Source organism: Zonotrichia albicollis, chromosome 4, assembly GCF_047830755.1.
Source record: "Zonotrichia albicollis isolate bZonAlb1 chromosome 4, bZonAlb1.hap1, whole genome shotgun sequence".
In the NCBI taxonomy this organism is placed as follows: domain Eukaryota; kingdom Metazoa; phylum Chordata; class Aves; order Passeriformes; family Passerellidae; genus Zonotrichia; species Zonotrichia albicollis.
The window spans coordinates 10982780-10996917 of record NC_133822.1 but is presented as its reverse complement, the minus strand read 5'-3'; the positions used below and the strand labels follow the sequence as shown (position 1 = coordinate 10996917).

The 14138-nt window shown below is 34.7% G+C and overlaps 1 protein-coding gene across 8 annotated transcripts in view; it reads right to left on the bottom strand.

Moving 5' to 3' along the window:
- CACNA2D1 (calcium voltage-gated channel auxiliary subunit alpha2delta 1) overlaps positions 1-14138 on the bottom strand; it is a 364493-nt gene that overhangs the window by 77151 nt on the left and 273204 nt on the right. For all 8 annotated transcript variants that reach the window (XM_074538787.1, XM_074538781.1, XM_074538782.1 and 5 more), the window contains exon 11: positions 4278-4436. In XM_074538787.1, coding sequence (XP_074394888.1) covers positions 4278-4436 — 159 coding nt within the window. The remainder of the gene's footprint in view (positions 1-4277; positions 4437-14138) is intronic.

Genomic DNA, 14138 nt, shown 5'->3' with positions numbered 1-14138 from the left:
TGAATTACTGAATATGATTATTTTTTTCTGTTTAACTCCCACTCACAAAAACTTTCCAACTTGCTGACAGCTTGAATAAAAACTCTGTTAATTTAAGCATTTACAGAATATCAACCTTATACCCTTCAAAATATTTTTGTCATATTTCCTTAAATTTGGCTTCATCTTCCAAATCTTTAATTCTTTCATGTTGTTCTTAAAATTATTAATACTCTCAAGTGAATAGCTAATCTTGAGAAATGTATTTTAGAATAAGGTTTACATAATATATTGTAGCCAAGATATGGCCACCTAGATTATTAAAATCTCTCCATCACCTACTTTTCCAATTAGGTTGCATCTTAGAGCTGAAAAATGGAGCATGTTCCATTATTTCTGGAGAGCAAGCCTGAAATACAAGTAAGAAGGCGCCTCTCTGACTCCTAATTCATCAATGTAACTAGTAAAGCCCTTGAGAAAAAGGCAGTGTGTTTTGCAAAGAAATAACAACATTGTTCCACAGCCCAATCAATAGTGGTGAGCATGAATTTTGGCTCCTTTTTATTCTCTAAAAGTTAAATCTCTAGTCTAAAGTAAATTGCTTATTGCTTTTGCAGCCATTCCTTGCCCTTAGTGTTGCATACAAATGGCACCTTGGTACTTCTGAGTAGCTCGATGTGACTGAGTAAAACCCTTAGAGATCCAGAGAAATAAATTCAACTTCTCCTTCCACGAGCCTCAATTTTGCTCTATGAATTTACTCTAGAGTCAGGAAGATAAATAGGAGAGTGGTCCTTACAAAGTCCCCAGTTCCCTCCTGCTTTACTCTTTGTGGCTACAAACTGACTGCCACCAGGCTGGTCAGGTGTGATGATCCCACATTCCCCTCTGCCGCTTTTCACTCTACTCATTGGTCTAATTTCTGCTCAATATTCAGTGAAGAATTACTTCTTTTCCTACTATTACTACTTTCAAATCGAATAATTTGTGAAAAAAAAAAAAAATTCAAGCCCAAAGAATTTAGCCCAGCATCCCTTACATGTAACAGCATATAAAACCTAGCTATATATCAATACCTTTTCTCCAGCCTCATCAGCACGCTGTGTTTCAGTTGAGATTAAATAATTTATGACCATTTTTCGCTTGTGAAATATAACTTGCAAGATACTGCTTTGGGCTGCAATTCTCTCGATATTAAAAATGTAATAAAAGTAGGGTTGGATACCTCATAAATAAAGAAATTCACCTACATCTACAGTGATTTAATATATAGACCAAAATAATATTGGAGACCAAGAAGGGGACCAAACTTTGTTCATATTATGGAAGTTTTCTAGGGATTTTGAAAGAAGTAGTACTATAGGCAATGGAAACTTGAGCTAGGCTTTGTTTTCACTGAATAAAGCAGGACTTTTCTGTAACTTACTGAGCATATAACAGTATCACAAAAAAATCAGTTTTCTCTCATTTCCTCATACTTAGAGAAGGACATTACTTACATTACATTGTTTAGACATTAAAGACACTAATGTCACAGAAAAAAATATCCAAGATTTTAGCCTCCAAACATTATTGGAAAGCTGAACATGAATAAATTCAAATTCATATGACATTACCCTATCCCTGTAACTGTTAAAGGCCAGGCTGAATAGAACTCTCAGTAGCCTGGTCTAGTGAAAGATGCCTCTTTCCATGGCAGGGGTGCTGGAACCAGATGATCTTTAAGGGATTTAAAACACATCTTCCTCCCCCCCCAGCCTCTTTTGATCCAAAATGGAGATACTGGCTCAGGGAATGAATCCATGACAGAGTCTGAAAATCTGATACTGTAATTTCATTTTTCTGAGCAGTTCATCCAATGGGCCACAGCTGAATGGGAATGTGTTGTCTATACAGGAGCTTCCCCAGCACAAAAACCAGCTTCTTAGCTATAACCACAAAAGAAAACAAGAGGAATTGAACTATTTAATAATTTTTAATTCTCTCTTCTCTTTGATACAGGCCTTACTTTTTCCTTTCTAATAGGCAAGCATCTATTTTATACTGCATCTAAAATTGCTTTTGTTTTAAAGAAGCTTCGCATCTTTAAAATTCACACCTGTAAGCGGCAGGTTATAATTATATTTTGTGACATGACACTTCAAGAATGCATTTTTCACTAATTTTTCCTTAACAAAACATAGATATTACAGTATGAGGGAAAAATCCTCCTGAACTGCTGAAACTGAAGTATAATGATTTTCAAGGGAGAACCTTAATGTGACAAATAATAATATGAAAATACTGTATAAAACTTATGGAATCCAGATTGTTGTTAATCACATGAATTATTATCCTGAAAAAACTCGAGTGTCTATTTCCATTTAGAAAAATAAGAAACAGCAATTTTTTAATGGTACCAAACATTAATTTAGTATACGGGGAACTTGTTTGAAATAACTGTCATCCAGAAAGAATACCCACAAAATTATTTTGAAAATTTGAGAAATACCTAATTTATTTGGACCTTAAAACAATTGGATTATTTGAATTCATATATATACAATGGCAACTATCCCAAAGCATATTTTTTATTATTTATTTAAGCTTGTATTATACCACCATATTATATTGTCTTGTCACCAGAGCCTTGGCCTGAACCCATCACCAGCCCTTTACTCTTCCTGCTAAACAGATTTGGCAATATTTGGAGAGGATGAGAATATATCCATAAGCTTGTGCAACCCACAATGTCCAGCCATAACTTCTACGCTTGCAGAGAACATGTGAGGCCAATCTACTTCTGCCTCCAGCTACCAAAGAGATGGTCCCACTTTAACATTCATCTCCAATTATTTTTTAATACTTTAGTCCTACAAAAATTCCAGTTTGAGGCTTCCCCTGTGTTCAGCTTTTGTTATTGTTTCCTGTACACCAAGCATGTACCTGGTGCTGCACCAAATGTAATCCATAACTTTAAGCAAATATCATTGTTAGGAGGAACATATTTGGCAAAATTTCTTTTCTTCCTGGTTCCCTCTGCATAAGATGTCAACAGGTGCAGAACAGGGGAAAATGCCACCCAGCCTGGTCCAAAATGTCCAACAGACTTCAAAATATTGTTTGTGGTTTTATATAAAACCATATCAGCAGAGGACACCCACTCATTTCCCCCCACATCCTTCTGCTAATCTGAATAGTAGTATACTGAGAAAATTCCCATTAAAACATTGCATTTTCTTTTTCTCCATCAAAATTTTACAAGGCTATAATTTTTTTACATCAGATCTAGCTTTAAACTGCACACACAATGTCAGGGAAGTGTCCTGAATTTGAGAATCTGGCAGACTGGGGGAAAAAAAAAAAGTAAAAAGTCAAAATAACCGCAAACAAAAAACCCAACCAACCAAATGAACCAAAAAAAAAAAAACCCAACCCAAAAAAACTACACAAAAAGTCCACAAAAAACCAAAACAAAACCAAAACTAAAACCACTAAGGATTAGAATACTTAAGCTATACCTTACCTGCTGTAAAGTGATATAGCTTTAATTAAGCTAATGTTTAAGATATAATATGCCTACTTCAGGAAGGTGAGAAGTAGAACTAATTTTTTAAACAACTACATGAACCATTTAAAATTTACTCATAAAACCCAAACATTTGCTATAAACAGGAAACACTGCTATTCAAATAGCTTGTGCCTGGTTAGAAAGTGCAATGTATGTAAAAAATGGAAACAATGCTTTTAATTTTTGAGGAAATTATTCTTTTTATACATGAGAAAGAGAAAAAAATTAGAATAGTCTCAGTGAGTGAGTACTATGCTTTAGACCTCATCAAGTGCCCAGAATTCCTCTATTAACTAATTAATTTTCTTCCCCTATCTTGCTCAAACCATGGTAAACTATTTATGACTTCTAATAAGTGTGAAATTGTAGGTTAATTAAGCATTGCTAGGAGATGATGAGGTAAAATTGAAATAATAACACAGTAACACAGATCTTTCAATTTTAAAATTAACTGCAAGTCAACCACTACCACAAGTATGTGTCAACTGTGAATCACATGTAAAATGAAAAACCAGCTGAATGAATGAAGTAAAACAGTACAACAGATTGAAAACCAAATTAATTCCAAAGTCTTAGCAACCTGCTGGGAAACCTGCAAGGAAGAAAACATTGTTGGGATAAATTTACTTGCCAAATATAGGTTTGCACTTGTACCACATAGTTACACAATGAAGGAGCATGCAGGGGCCTGCTGAATATTCCAATTCTCCTTCACTTGACAACAGACAGATCATGCTTCAATACTTACATTTAGCAGCTGTTCAAAAGCATAGCTAAAGCCTTTTTTGTAATCTGTAATTCCTTTAGCAGAGATTTTATAGACAGCTTCTTTCAGTTTCTTCTTGTTCCTCACATTAGCTTGGACAAGATGATTAAAGCAACTGACATTCTGAGCATTGTTATTAAACTGCAAAATAAATAGAATAGTATTAAAGACAGTTAGTTTTCTTTTCTGTGTACTTTAGAAGTAAAGATTTATATTTTCTGTATTTTTGTGTGATAAAGAATGTAAAAACTAGATTTTTATTTCCACTATGCTGAGAGCAACCAGTAGTGAATGGAGAATCCAAAATGAATCTAAATATTTTAAAAAACAGGTATTTGATGCTTCACTCTGTGGCAAGCCAAAAAAATCTACTATAGTGGAAAAAATCACACAAATTTTGTTTCAAGTTTACATAAAGAAATAAAATGTAGCAATAAAATAAAACTTAAAAATGCAGACTTGTGGAAATTAAAAAAAAAAAAAAGATAAAGATATATTTTTATATCTTTATATAACCCCCTGAAAAATATTGATTTTCAGGTGACTTCCATATTGCATGAATTAGTTTGGTGTTTTACAATGTAACTTGCAGATCAGACTCAATTGGTATATATAAATTATGGAAAACAAAATACACTCTTGGAAGCACAGGAGAGTACAGCTGGAAATATGAGAATACTGATGATAGCAGTAGCAATTTCTGTCTTGAGAAAACACATACTTCTACTGTCTTATTCACATATCCATAAAGACTACTCCCTGAAAAGTAATTTATATGATGTTCTGACATTATGTAAAAACATACACAGAAATTTAAGTGCAAAATGTTGTCTGCACAAGTGGAAATCAGTTTAAGGTTGCTTTTAAATTTGTCTCTGTATAAATATACATATATTCATGTATACTAAAATACAGACCTCACAATTTACATTTCAACTGAAAACAGATTATTATGCCTCTTCCTGATTATGGATGTTCTGTGAAAGTAAACATAAATGTAATTTTATGCTTTCAGCCTGGTGCAAAGCTTTAAAATAACTTAAAAATCAAGCTTCATTGGCCTAAATCTCACTACTGCTAACTAGTTCAATAGTTCTCTGTAGCGAAAAGGTAAAAAAGGTCACAGGTTTCAATAAATGCTCAACTACCTAAATGTCTAAAATAAATCACTGAGTACAAAGTATAGACAGAGAAGTGATTTCAGCTGCAAATACCAACCTGTATCTGTACAACACTAATAACAAACAAAACTTTAAAAGTATTAATGATATTAAACCATTTTTAATAATGCCTAATATTTCAATTAATGTTATCAAGGAGTATGAACATTAAGAACTGCATATTCTTAATGCATTCTGTATTGCCCAAAAAAGAATATTTTTGGGCCAAAAAAAACCAGTCTGTTTTGCTGCTTAAGCAAAACCATGAGATGATCACACCACTTGAACCAGTTCACTCTGCTGCACAACTCTGACACATTCAATGGTGCTTCTAATAAAAGTTTCCTACAGAAGTAATCAGTAAATCACTTAATGATTATTGGAAACATAAACCATGTGGGAGTGAAAACAGTTATTGTGCTGTGGAATTATTTCAGTTTGCCTCAACCTAAATTTATAGCCATGATAGGATAATTACAGACATAAAGTAATTTTATAAAGACAAGGTCTGAAAACCAATTCAAATTGTGAGCTGGGGTAAAAGTACAGAAATTGTATCAGGAAAGTAAAAAGAAAAATATTATCTAGTAGGCAGTTCAGCCCTACAAAAGTCAATTTCATCTGAAAAAATAAAGTAAAAACACTTCTTCAGTGTTTTCACTATATATCTAGTATATATATAGATCTAGTAATATATATATATATATATATATATATATATATATATATATATATATATATCTCACTAGTAGCTATATAATATTACTTCACCAGTGATATTATATAGAAATTATTTAATAACTTAATATAAAATAAATCCTAAGATCAATCCTATGGCCTGTACATGCCTTGTTTTGGCTATGGAAACAGCAGTTTAGACATTTCATAAGTGAAAATTTAGTGACAAGAGAAAATTTCTCCCTGAAATGTCACTAACATGAAACTGCCAGTCTTAGTCACTTGCAAGCAGTCCTGCAAATATACCAGGATAATTATTTCTAAGAAGGTAGACTGTATCCAGCACATAGATTGGTAATTATGGCTATAGAAATGATTTTTAAAATATTTTAAGGAATACTGGTTCAAACTGTGCAGGCAGCTGACAAGAAAACTGCTTTACTAAACTTCCACAATTAACTGCATTGCACTGCACTCACACACTCTGCAAAGTGAACAAAGGGTCAAACCAAAGCATCTGCATCTGTAGATGCACAAATGCTGATGTAAAATGAAGGAGAGAAATGACACATTTGTAGCATGGAGACTTACATCAACCAAAGTCTGCAAATGCTCTAATTTAATTAAGCAAATGTATGAGCCAGCTGTTTGCAGCGACATCAGTCAACATTAATGTTAGTGCCAGTCAGAGAGGCAGAGGAGCAGAGTTTGTGATTCGATGAAGGAATCACTCGATGGAACAGCAATCCTACAGAATGAACATTTCCCTGTTTGCTAGGAGATGAAGGCAAAGCTCAAATCTGACTGATGAAATGCTGATGAAGAGGGAAAGAAAATTCAGGGATGAATTTAATTAATCTGAACTCCAGGAAAGTATTGAAGTAATGGAAGGATTTCAACTGTAAACCAGAATATCCTTAAAACTGACTTTTTATACAAGGCAAACACCAGGACCATTCAAAACTTAGAGTTAACCATACTGAGCCAGCTTTTAGTTATGCTCATATGAAACATAATAGCAATAGTGGCACTATTAGTTTTTACACATTAAGATTTGTAAAAAATTACATATCTTAATTTACAAGCTAAAATAACTCCTGTAACCCTTTATTGATTACTGGTCACATTGTCTGACCCTCAAGTGCCATAATAATGCTTATTTCAAGTTGACAAGATTTCTTTAAAACACAATCACTTAGGATTCAACTGAAGAAAGAACATTAAAGCTCTCAAAAACCAAAGCCATTTTAGAAAGTCCATGTTCTTACAAAATCAAATCCTATCAAGGTGAAAAATTAAGGTAATTACAACCCATACTTTGTTGAACAAAGTACTCTCAGTGTATTTATATGAAATATGTCAGTTGGGTATTTAGTAGCCTGGCATTCCCCCTAATTATTGCAGTAAATATAAACATATGCAACAAAAGTGAATCAGAAAAAAAGAAATAAATGGAATTTTTTATGATGTCGTGGGCTCAGTGATTCATTTGCAAAACAAAATAAGACATTTAGAGGCAAACCATTCAATTGTTCAAATGTAAAGTCACCCTATAGAGTCTGTCACCACCAATGACAGCTTCTATTTTTTCAAGTACATGAAAAGCTTATTCCTTATCTAAGCTAAAATAAGAGAGGCTTGCAGCAAAACAGTTGTAAATCAAGGAAAACAGGATAACCTTGAGCTTTTTATTTTAAAGCTTCATGAAGTATTAATATAATTAAATCTGTCTTGTAATTATACCTGCAAGGTATAGGATCTAGATGCAGTTTCCACTGGATTACTTCTCACTACCCCATCTATTTATATCCTATTGCATTCTCCACCTCTGGGATGTCCCAGAACAATCCTCTGCTCTGAGAAAATTAAGACCTTCTCCTCACAGGTTTGGGCAGGAATAACTAAGCCAGCTGCTGGGGCACAAAAAGTCTCAAGGGAACTCAATCTCATTGACCTCAGACCACCAGTACAATCTCTGGGCATACATGGGGCAACTCAATAGCCTGAAAGAGAAGAAAACCAATTCAACTTCACATGAAAGTCCAAATGAAGGGCTTTGAGCCTATTGCTGCTTGAGCTTTGTCATTATGGAGAAGGTCTGAAACAGAAATAATAATCTGACAGTCTTACAAGAACTTTATCTTCTGATTCATAAAAGGATCTACTTGTGAAAACCAAGTGAAAAAACCAGTGAAAAATTATACAGAAGTGAAGCAAAAGATTTAAATGCTTGATTTAAATTCCCTTCCCTTGGGTAGCTCCACTGAGCTGTGGGATCCTCCAGCCCCATGGATCTCTGCAATCCAAGCGCCCCAAGAGCTGAACTGACAGAAAATAGGAGGCTGTCATTCTGAAAACCGCCTCTAATTCCAGAATAGTAACTTATGCATTGCTAAAAACTTCTTATTTTCCACAACCTTGACCTGGAAATCCTTCTAATAAAATTACTAAAATTGCTAGCACAACATGAGGTTATTAGGGAATTCAAGGGAAGTAAAACAGAAATATTGATTTATTTCCTATATCTGTTCCACTTTGTAGATATGCAGGTCAAAGAATGAATAACAAGACCTTACAGACAGGTGTTTTCATTAGGAGGGCAGTATGAGGAAAAAGATGGGACGGTGAAAAAGAAAAAAAATCTGGAGAAAGCATCTGAAATGAAGGACGAAGGTATCAGAATTCAGCATGAACTCTGTGATTCAGTTGAAAATAACAAAATCTTGAAAATAACATTTGAAAATAACAAAATCTTCTGTAAATCATCTCATCACAGCAAAATGCGAAACCAAATGCCAATAAATCGAAAACTTCAAAAAAGTTTTCAAGTTTAAGTCACTAGGTGGCGCTAAAACAAAAAGAGTTGAACTGATCTTAAAAGGACCATGAAACATGGAATTTTATATTTCTGGTGGAGAACATTGGTGCTTTCTGTAACTAGCATAAAACTTTCATTTAAACTCAACCAACAAAATACATTCATGTTCTAAATGATTGAAAAACCACAAATATTAAAATCTAAGCTTCCTCCTAAAAGGAAAATTTCCACATCTTGAACACAGGAGGTCCTGATTCTAGGAGGATGAAAATTATGCAAAAGCTGTAAACCAGCTTTTAGAAAGCTGTAAACCAGATTTCTAAATGTTCTTCTGTGCCTCCAAAATCTGTAGAAGTGATTACCTAAGGCATGTAGGACGAATCTTTGCAAAACTTCAGATTTTCATAATTATCCTTACCTATTGCCTCCCTTTTCTATCAGTTTGTTTACTTACATCTATTGATTCAACATATCATGTTTAATCAGAATCTTCTGGAGTTGCATTTGTAAGTTAATAATAAAATTTTAAAAAAACAAATAAATCCTCAAAACAAACAAAAGACAAACAACCTGAAACCAAACCAAACAAAAATAATCTAAACCATACAAACAAAAAACCCAAACAAAAACAAAACCCCAAAAGCCCCCAAAAATCTCCCTTTCCAAAATTTTCTGATATGAAATGAGAACCTGACTTAAATCACATGAAAGTGGTGCATTTTTAAACATTCATAAATCTTTATCTTTTACAGAAAATAATGCAAACTTGAACCAAGCAGCAGATTCTACACTTAAACTTGCTCTAGAAACAAAACATATTTAAGAAACGAAAATCCCAATTGATTAATAAATCAATAACATCATTCCAGGAAAACTGAAAGTTGGTGAAAATATAATGACTTTGCTAAAGACTTCTTCATAGTACTGCTGTTGACTTTCAATCTGCTGAGGTTTGTTTTGTTGCTATGCTACTTCTACCTCGTGGCTAAATCAGCTTGGTGACCCAGTTGTATCCATACGTATTAAATGAGCAATAGTGAAATAGATCTGATTTCACCAGGCTTTCATTTTGTAGCTAAATCCAGCTTTGTCATTTTTTTTTCCATTTTTTTTTCTTCCCCTGCTGCTTTAGGCTTGGTAATAGGATTTCAGGGTTAATCCCAAGAATAACTGAATCTTGAATCAGGCCAGTTAGAATCTGTATTTGAGCAGTGAGAAGACATTATAAATATTTATCAGAACCCATTTAGAGAATAGCATGAAGGCAATTTGCCAAGTTTTATTCCCATGTAAATTCTCAGTACACAGAAAATCTGAGGTAGTTCAAGCAATAAAGGTTTGTAATTTGACGTGAGAGAAAATAATATGTGATATCAAAGTTCACCATTCATACCTTGCTATAGAATAACTTATTCCTCTTATTCTATGATTTATGTACAGACAGCCTTCAGTGCAATCCTACAGATACACGGTAGAGAAGATATAAGGAACTTATTCAAGTACTGAGAAGGAGAATATCTGCATTTGTTAAATTGTATTTCAAGTATCAATGAAACAATATTAAGATTATATGCCAATTTCCACTACTGGCATTCACTGAGATTTAAAATATATCGCATTTCTTTTCTATCATTTCTTTTCATATACATGTCCATCATACACCAGAATTAGCAGAATTCAACAAAAATAAAACTGTTAAATCAATAAAAAGCTGTTGAAAAAAATCTTGCAGAGTAACATAAGATAAATATTAGGGAAAAGACCAAATACAAGGCCAAATTGTGCTCTCAGCCAGCTTTTTTAACCTTTATAACCAATATTGTTTCCTGTACATAAATCACTGCAAAGCTCCCACTAAGTACCCCAGGATTAATGTTCAGACCATAAAGCATGATCCTGCACTGCCAATCTCAGAGTTACAGCACAGAACGTCAGTGTAGGCTTAGAGATGAATTTGCTTAGCAAGATGAAATTTATGGTCTTTTTCTGCTGCTGTGGCTAAGTTAGCATGTATTATTTACTTGAAATCATGTGTTTCTGACTTGTACTGAAAAATTCAGTGCTGTAAACTTCATCATCTCCCAGGGAAAGCTGGCTGATCTAAACGACAGCACTGCAGCTCTGCAGCCTGCCCTCCCTGGCACTGCTCCCCAGACCCACTGGGGAAGAGAGCTGCAACAGGAAGAAACTTCCCAGAAAATTATTTTGTAGACATTTTCTTGTTATCACTTGACAGGGAGAATCTTCATTCAGTCAAATTCAAGTTGTCTAAAACATGAAGCACCCTCGCCAAAAGGATGAATCATGAGAATATATCAATCTGGAAGGGATCCATAAGGATCATCAAGTCTAACTCTGCTCCATGCAGGACTACCAAAGACTAAACCACAGGACTAAGAGCATTGTCCAAACACTCCTTGAACTCTGACAGGCTTGGAGTAATGACCAACTCCCAGGGGAGCCTGTTCCAGTGCCAGACTTCTCCCAGTGAAAAACCTTTTCCTAATATCCACACTGAACTTCCCTGACATTGCTCATGTCCCTTCACTGGTCATCAGAGACAAAGTTTTAAATATTAAACAGTTAGCTATAGATTGTCCTGATATGTGAGGTTGCTCCTCAGGGTATGAATGTTTAATTGGTGCAAGAAGTTACAAGACAGACACACATTTTAGCATTTTAGCATCAGCTCACAAGGCAGAGGGGCAGCAGGGGGCTGCAGCATCACCTCTGCATTCTCTTTGACTCCCTTGTGCCAGCTCCCCTGTCAGGGCAGAGCACTGTGCCTGGTTGGGCAGGTGCCTGGAGTTGCAGGGCAGTGAAGAGGCTGCAGAGCACAGTGCTGACATGGGAGATGCTGCTGAGGCAGGGACTGAGAGATGGGAGGGAAAAGCAAGAATCTGCAAAGTGTGAGACTCGAGAACTCCATCAGTATTTCATTCATGCTCTGACAAAGTTAGGAGATCCTTTAGATTCACTCCAAACCAAGACACTGCCACACATAATTATTACCTAACAAATAGATGACTGTGATAGAAAGTTTGTTTTTTAAAAGGTGGATCACAGAACAAATAGCCTCCACCTTGTCTCAAAATTTCAGGACAGCCTGAATTTTTTTCTTTTTTTACTAACATGGTGAGTCATCTTTCTCCAGAAGAATCATTACAGCCAGCCCAGCCCAGCCTCTTCTGAACTGGTAAGGAATGAGTTTATTGTTCAAGAAACCATTCTCCCACACAAATTTTTAATGATATTGTCACAATGCTTCCTGATGATAGTCTCCTAGTTGGAAAGCTGACTCAGAAATGCATTTTTGGTCCAGCATCTGACATGCCATAAAATATCCCAAGATCAATGATATGTCTGACAAAGCAGGGGCATCCTTAGTAAGATTTGTGATTTGCTGAAAATTAAGGAACTGGAAGGATTCAATGATTTATTAGCCAGGGGAACCATGAGGTAGAGTCATCAAATAATTTAATATACCACTAAACTACACATTTTAAATACTACTTTTTATATACTACTTTTTATACACTACTCATTTTAAATACTACTAATATACTAGAGAGCTCAGATTTATTCTGGAAACCACAGATCCCCATGTCATGTGTTGTTAGAAGTCTGACTCCCTGACATTTGACAGCCATAAGAGGAGACAATAAAAATGTGTATTGATGCCCAAAGCAATCCCTCAAAGTAGGAATGGAGGTGACTTTTCTAGACATCTGGAGCTGTCAGCTATATGGTACAGTAATAAATGTACAGTTTCCAGCAACATTCCTGCTCCTGACACCCTAATGTAGAATTTGAGCTTCTAATTTCCACTCCCTTTGGCTCTTCATGCACTCAAGCAAACTACTCCCTAGAACTAACGCTTTGTGACAGACACAAAATGAAACAGATCATGTTTTTATATTTTTACTATCAAATTTTCAAATCTTTCCATGTCTTTTTTACTTTCTTGTATCCATTTTGAACATTTGCCTTTCCACAGCAAGCTAAAGTTACATACTAAATGTATGTAACAGCTAAATACTGTAACGTGCATTTCAGGTTTGCACAGGATTTAGTATGGAATATTTAAGAGAAAAACCCTTAAACAGAGTAAAGGATATGTATTTAGATGGTTTGGAGATTAAAAAGTTGTGTAAAAGAGAGGTGCCAGTCCTAGGGTCTCTAACAGTTAAATTCATATGTGTGCGCTCACATGAATGCTTTACATTTGTTTGTGTTACCTGCTGTGGGGACACCTATATATATATATATATTTTTATTTATTTATTTACTTATATTTTACATTTATATTTATATATTTATATATAAATATATTTATATATTTATGTGTGTGTGTGTGTGAGATATAGATATAGATATATAGATGATATATAGATATATGTGTGTGTGTATAGACATATATTTATGTATGTTTGTGTATATACATGTGCTCCATGCATATTGGGCCAGTTGGGAAGACATTTGGGAGGATACATGGCACACAGCTGCAGCAGCCTCAGCTCTCTTGGGGTGTTGAATCTGGCATGATATGCTTTCCCCTAGGAGGTAAAATAATAGATGGATAAACAAATAAATTCCAGAGTTCAGATGGCTTGGTTATGAATTTGTAATTTAAAAAAAAAAATAAAGCTTCTAAATGTTTGTCAAGTTTATTTGTAGCTATGTAAAGCTCAGTTTAAATGAGAAATTAAGAGAAAAACTGTTGAAACTCATTTTTTCTTTCTAAATCCTGTAGCAATATATCAGGTATGTCCAGATGGTCTTTGAATAAAAACATGAGTAGCTTCTGTGTGGGCTCTGTCTGGCTGCAGTGTTTCAAAGGCTTTGTAGCTTGTGCACAGTTCAGAGGTGAACGTGGCAACTTGGCTTCTGAAGATGGTGCTGGTCTGAGCTGTAATTCTCAGAGAGAAAAGAATTGACATGATTTTTATGTTATGTTATATTGTGTTTTTAAACACTGACATTACTATTTTAAGCCAGATATTCCAGAAAAAGCACAAGCAAGTACCACAAGGAATATTATCACTGGGATGGAAAAGTAACACTTCATTTTCACCTCTCTGCCACAGGCTAGACTGTATTTGTCTGCTTTATGTAAGCATTTGCCATTTGGTCTTATTGCACAGACAGTATTGTAGGGCTTGTTAAAATGAAGCTAACAGGAAATTT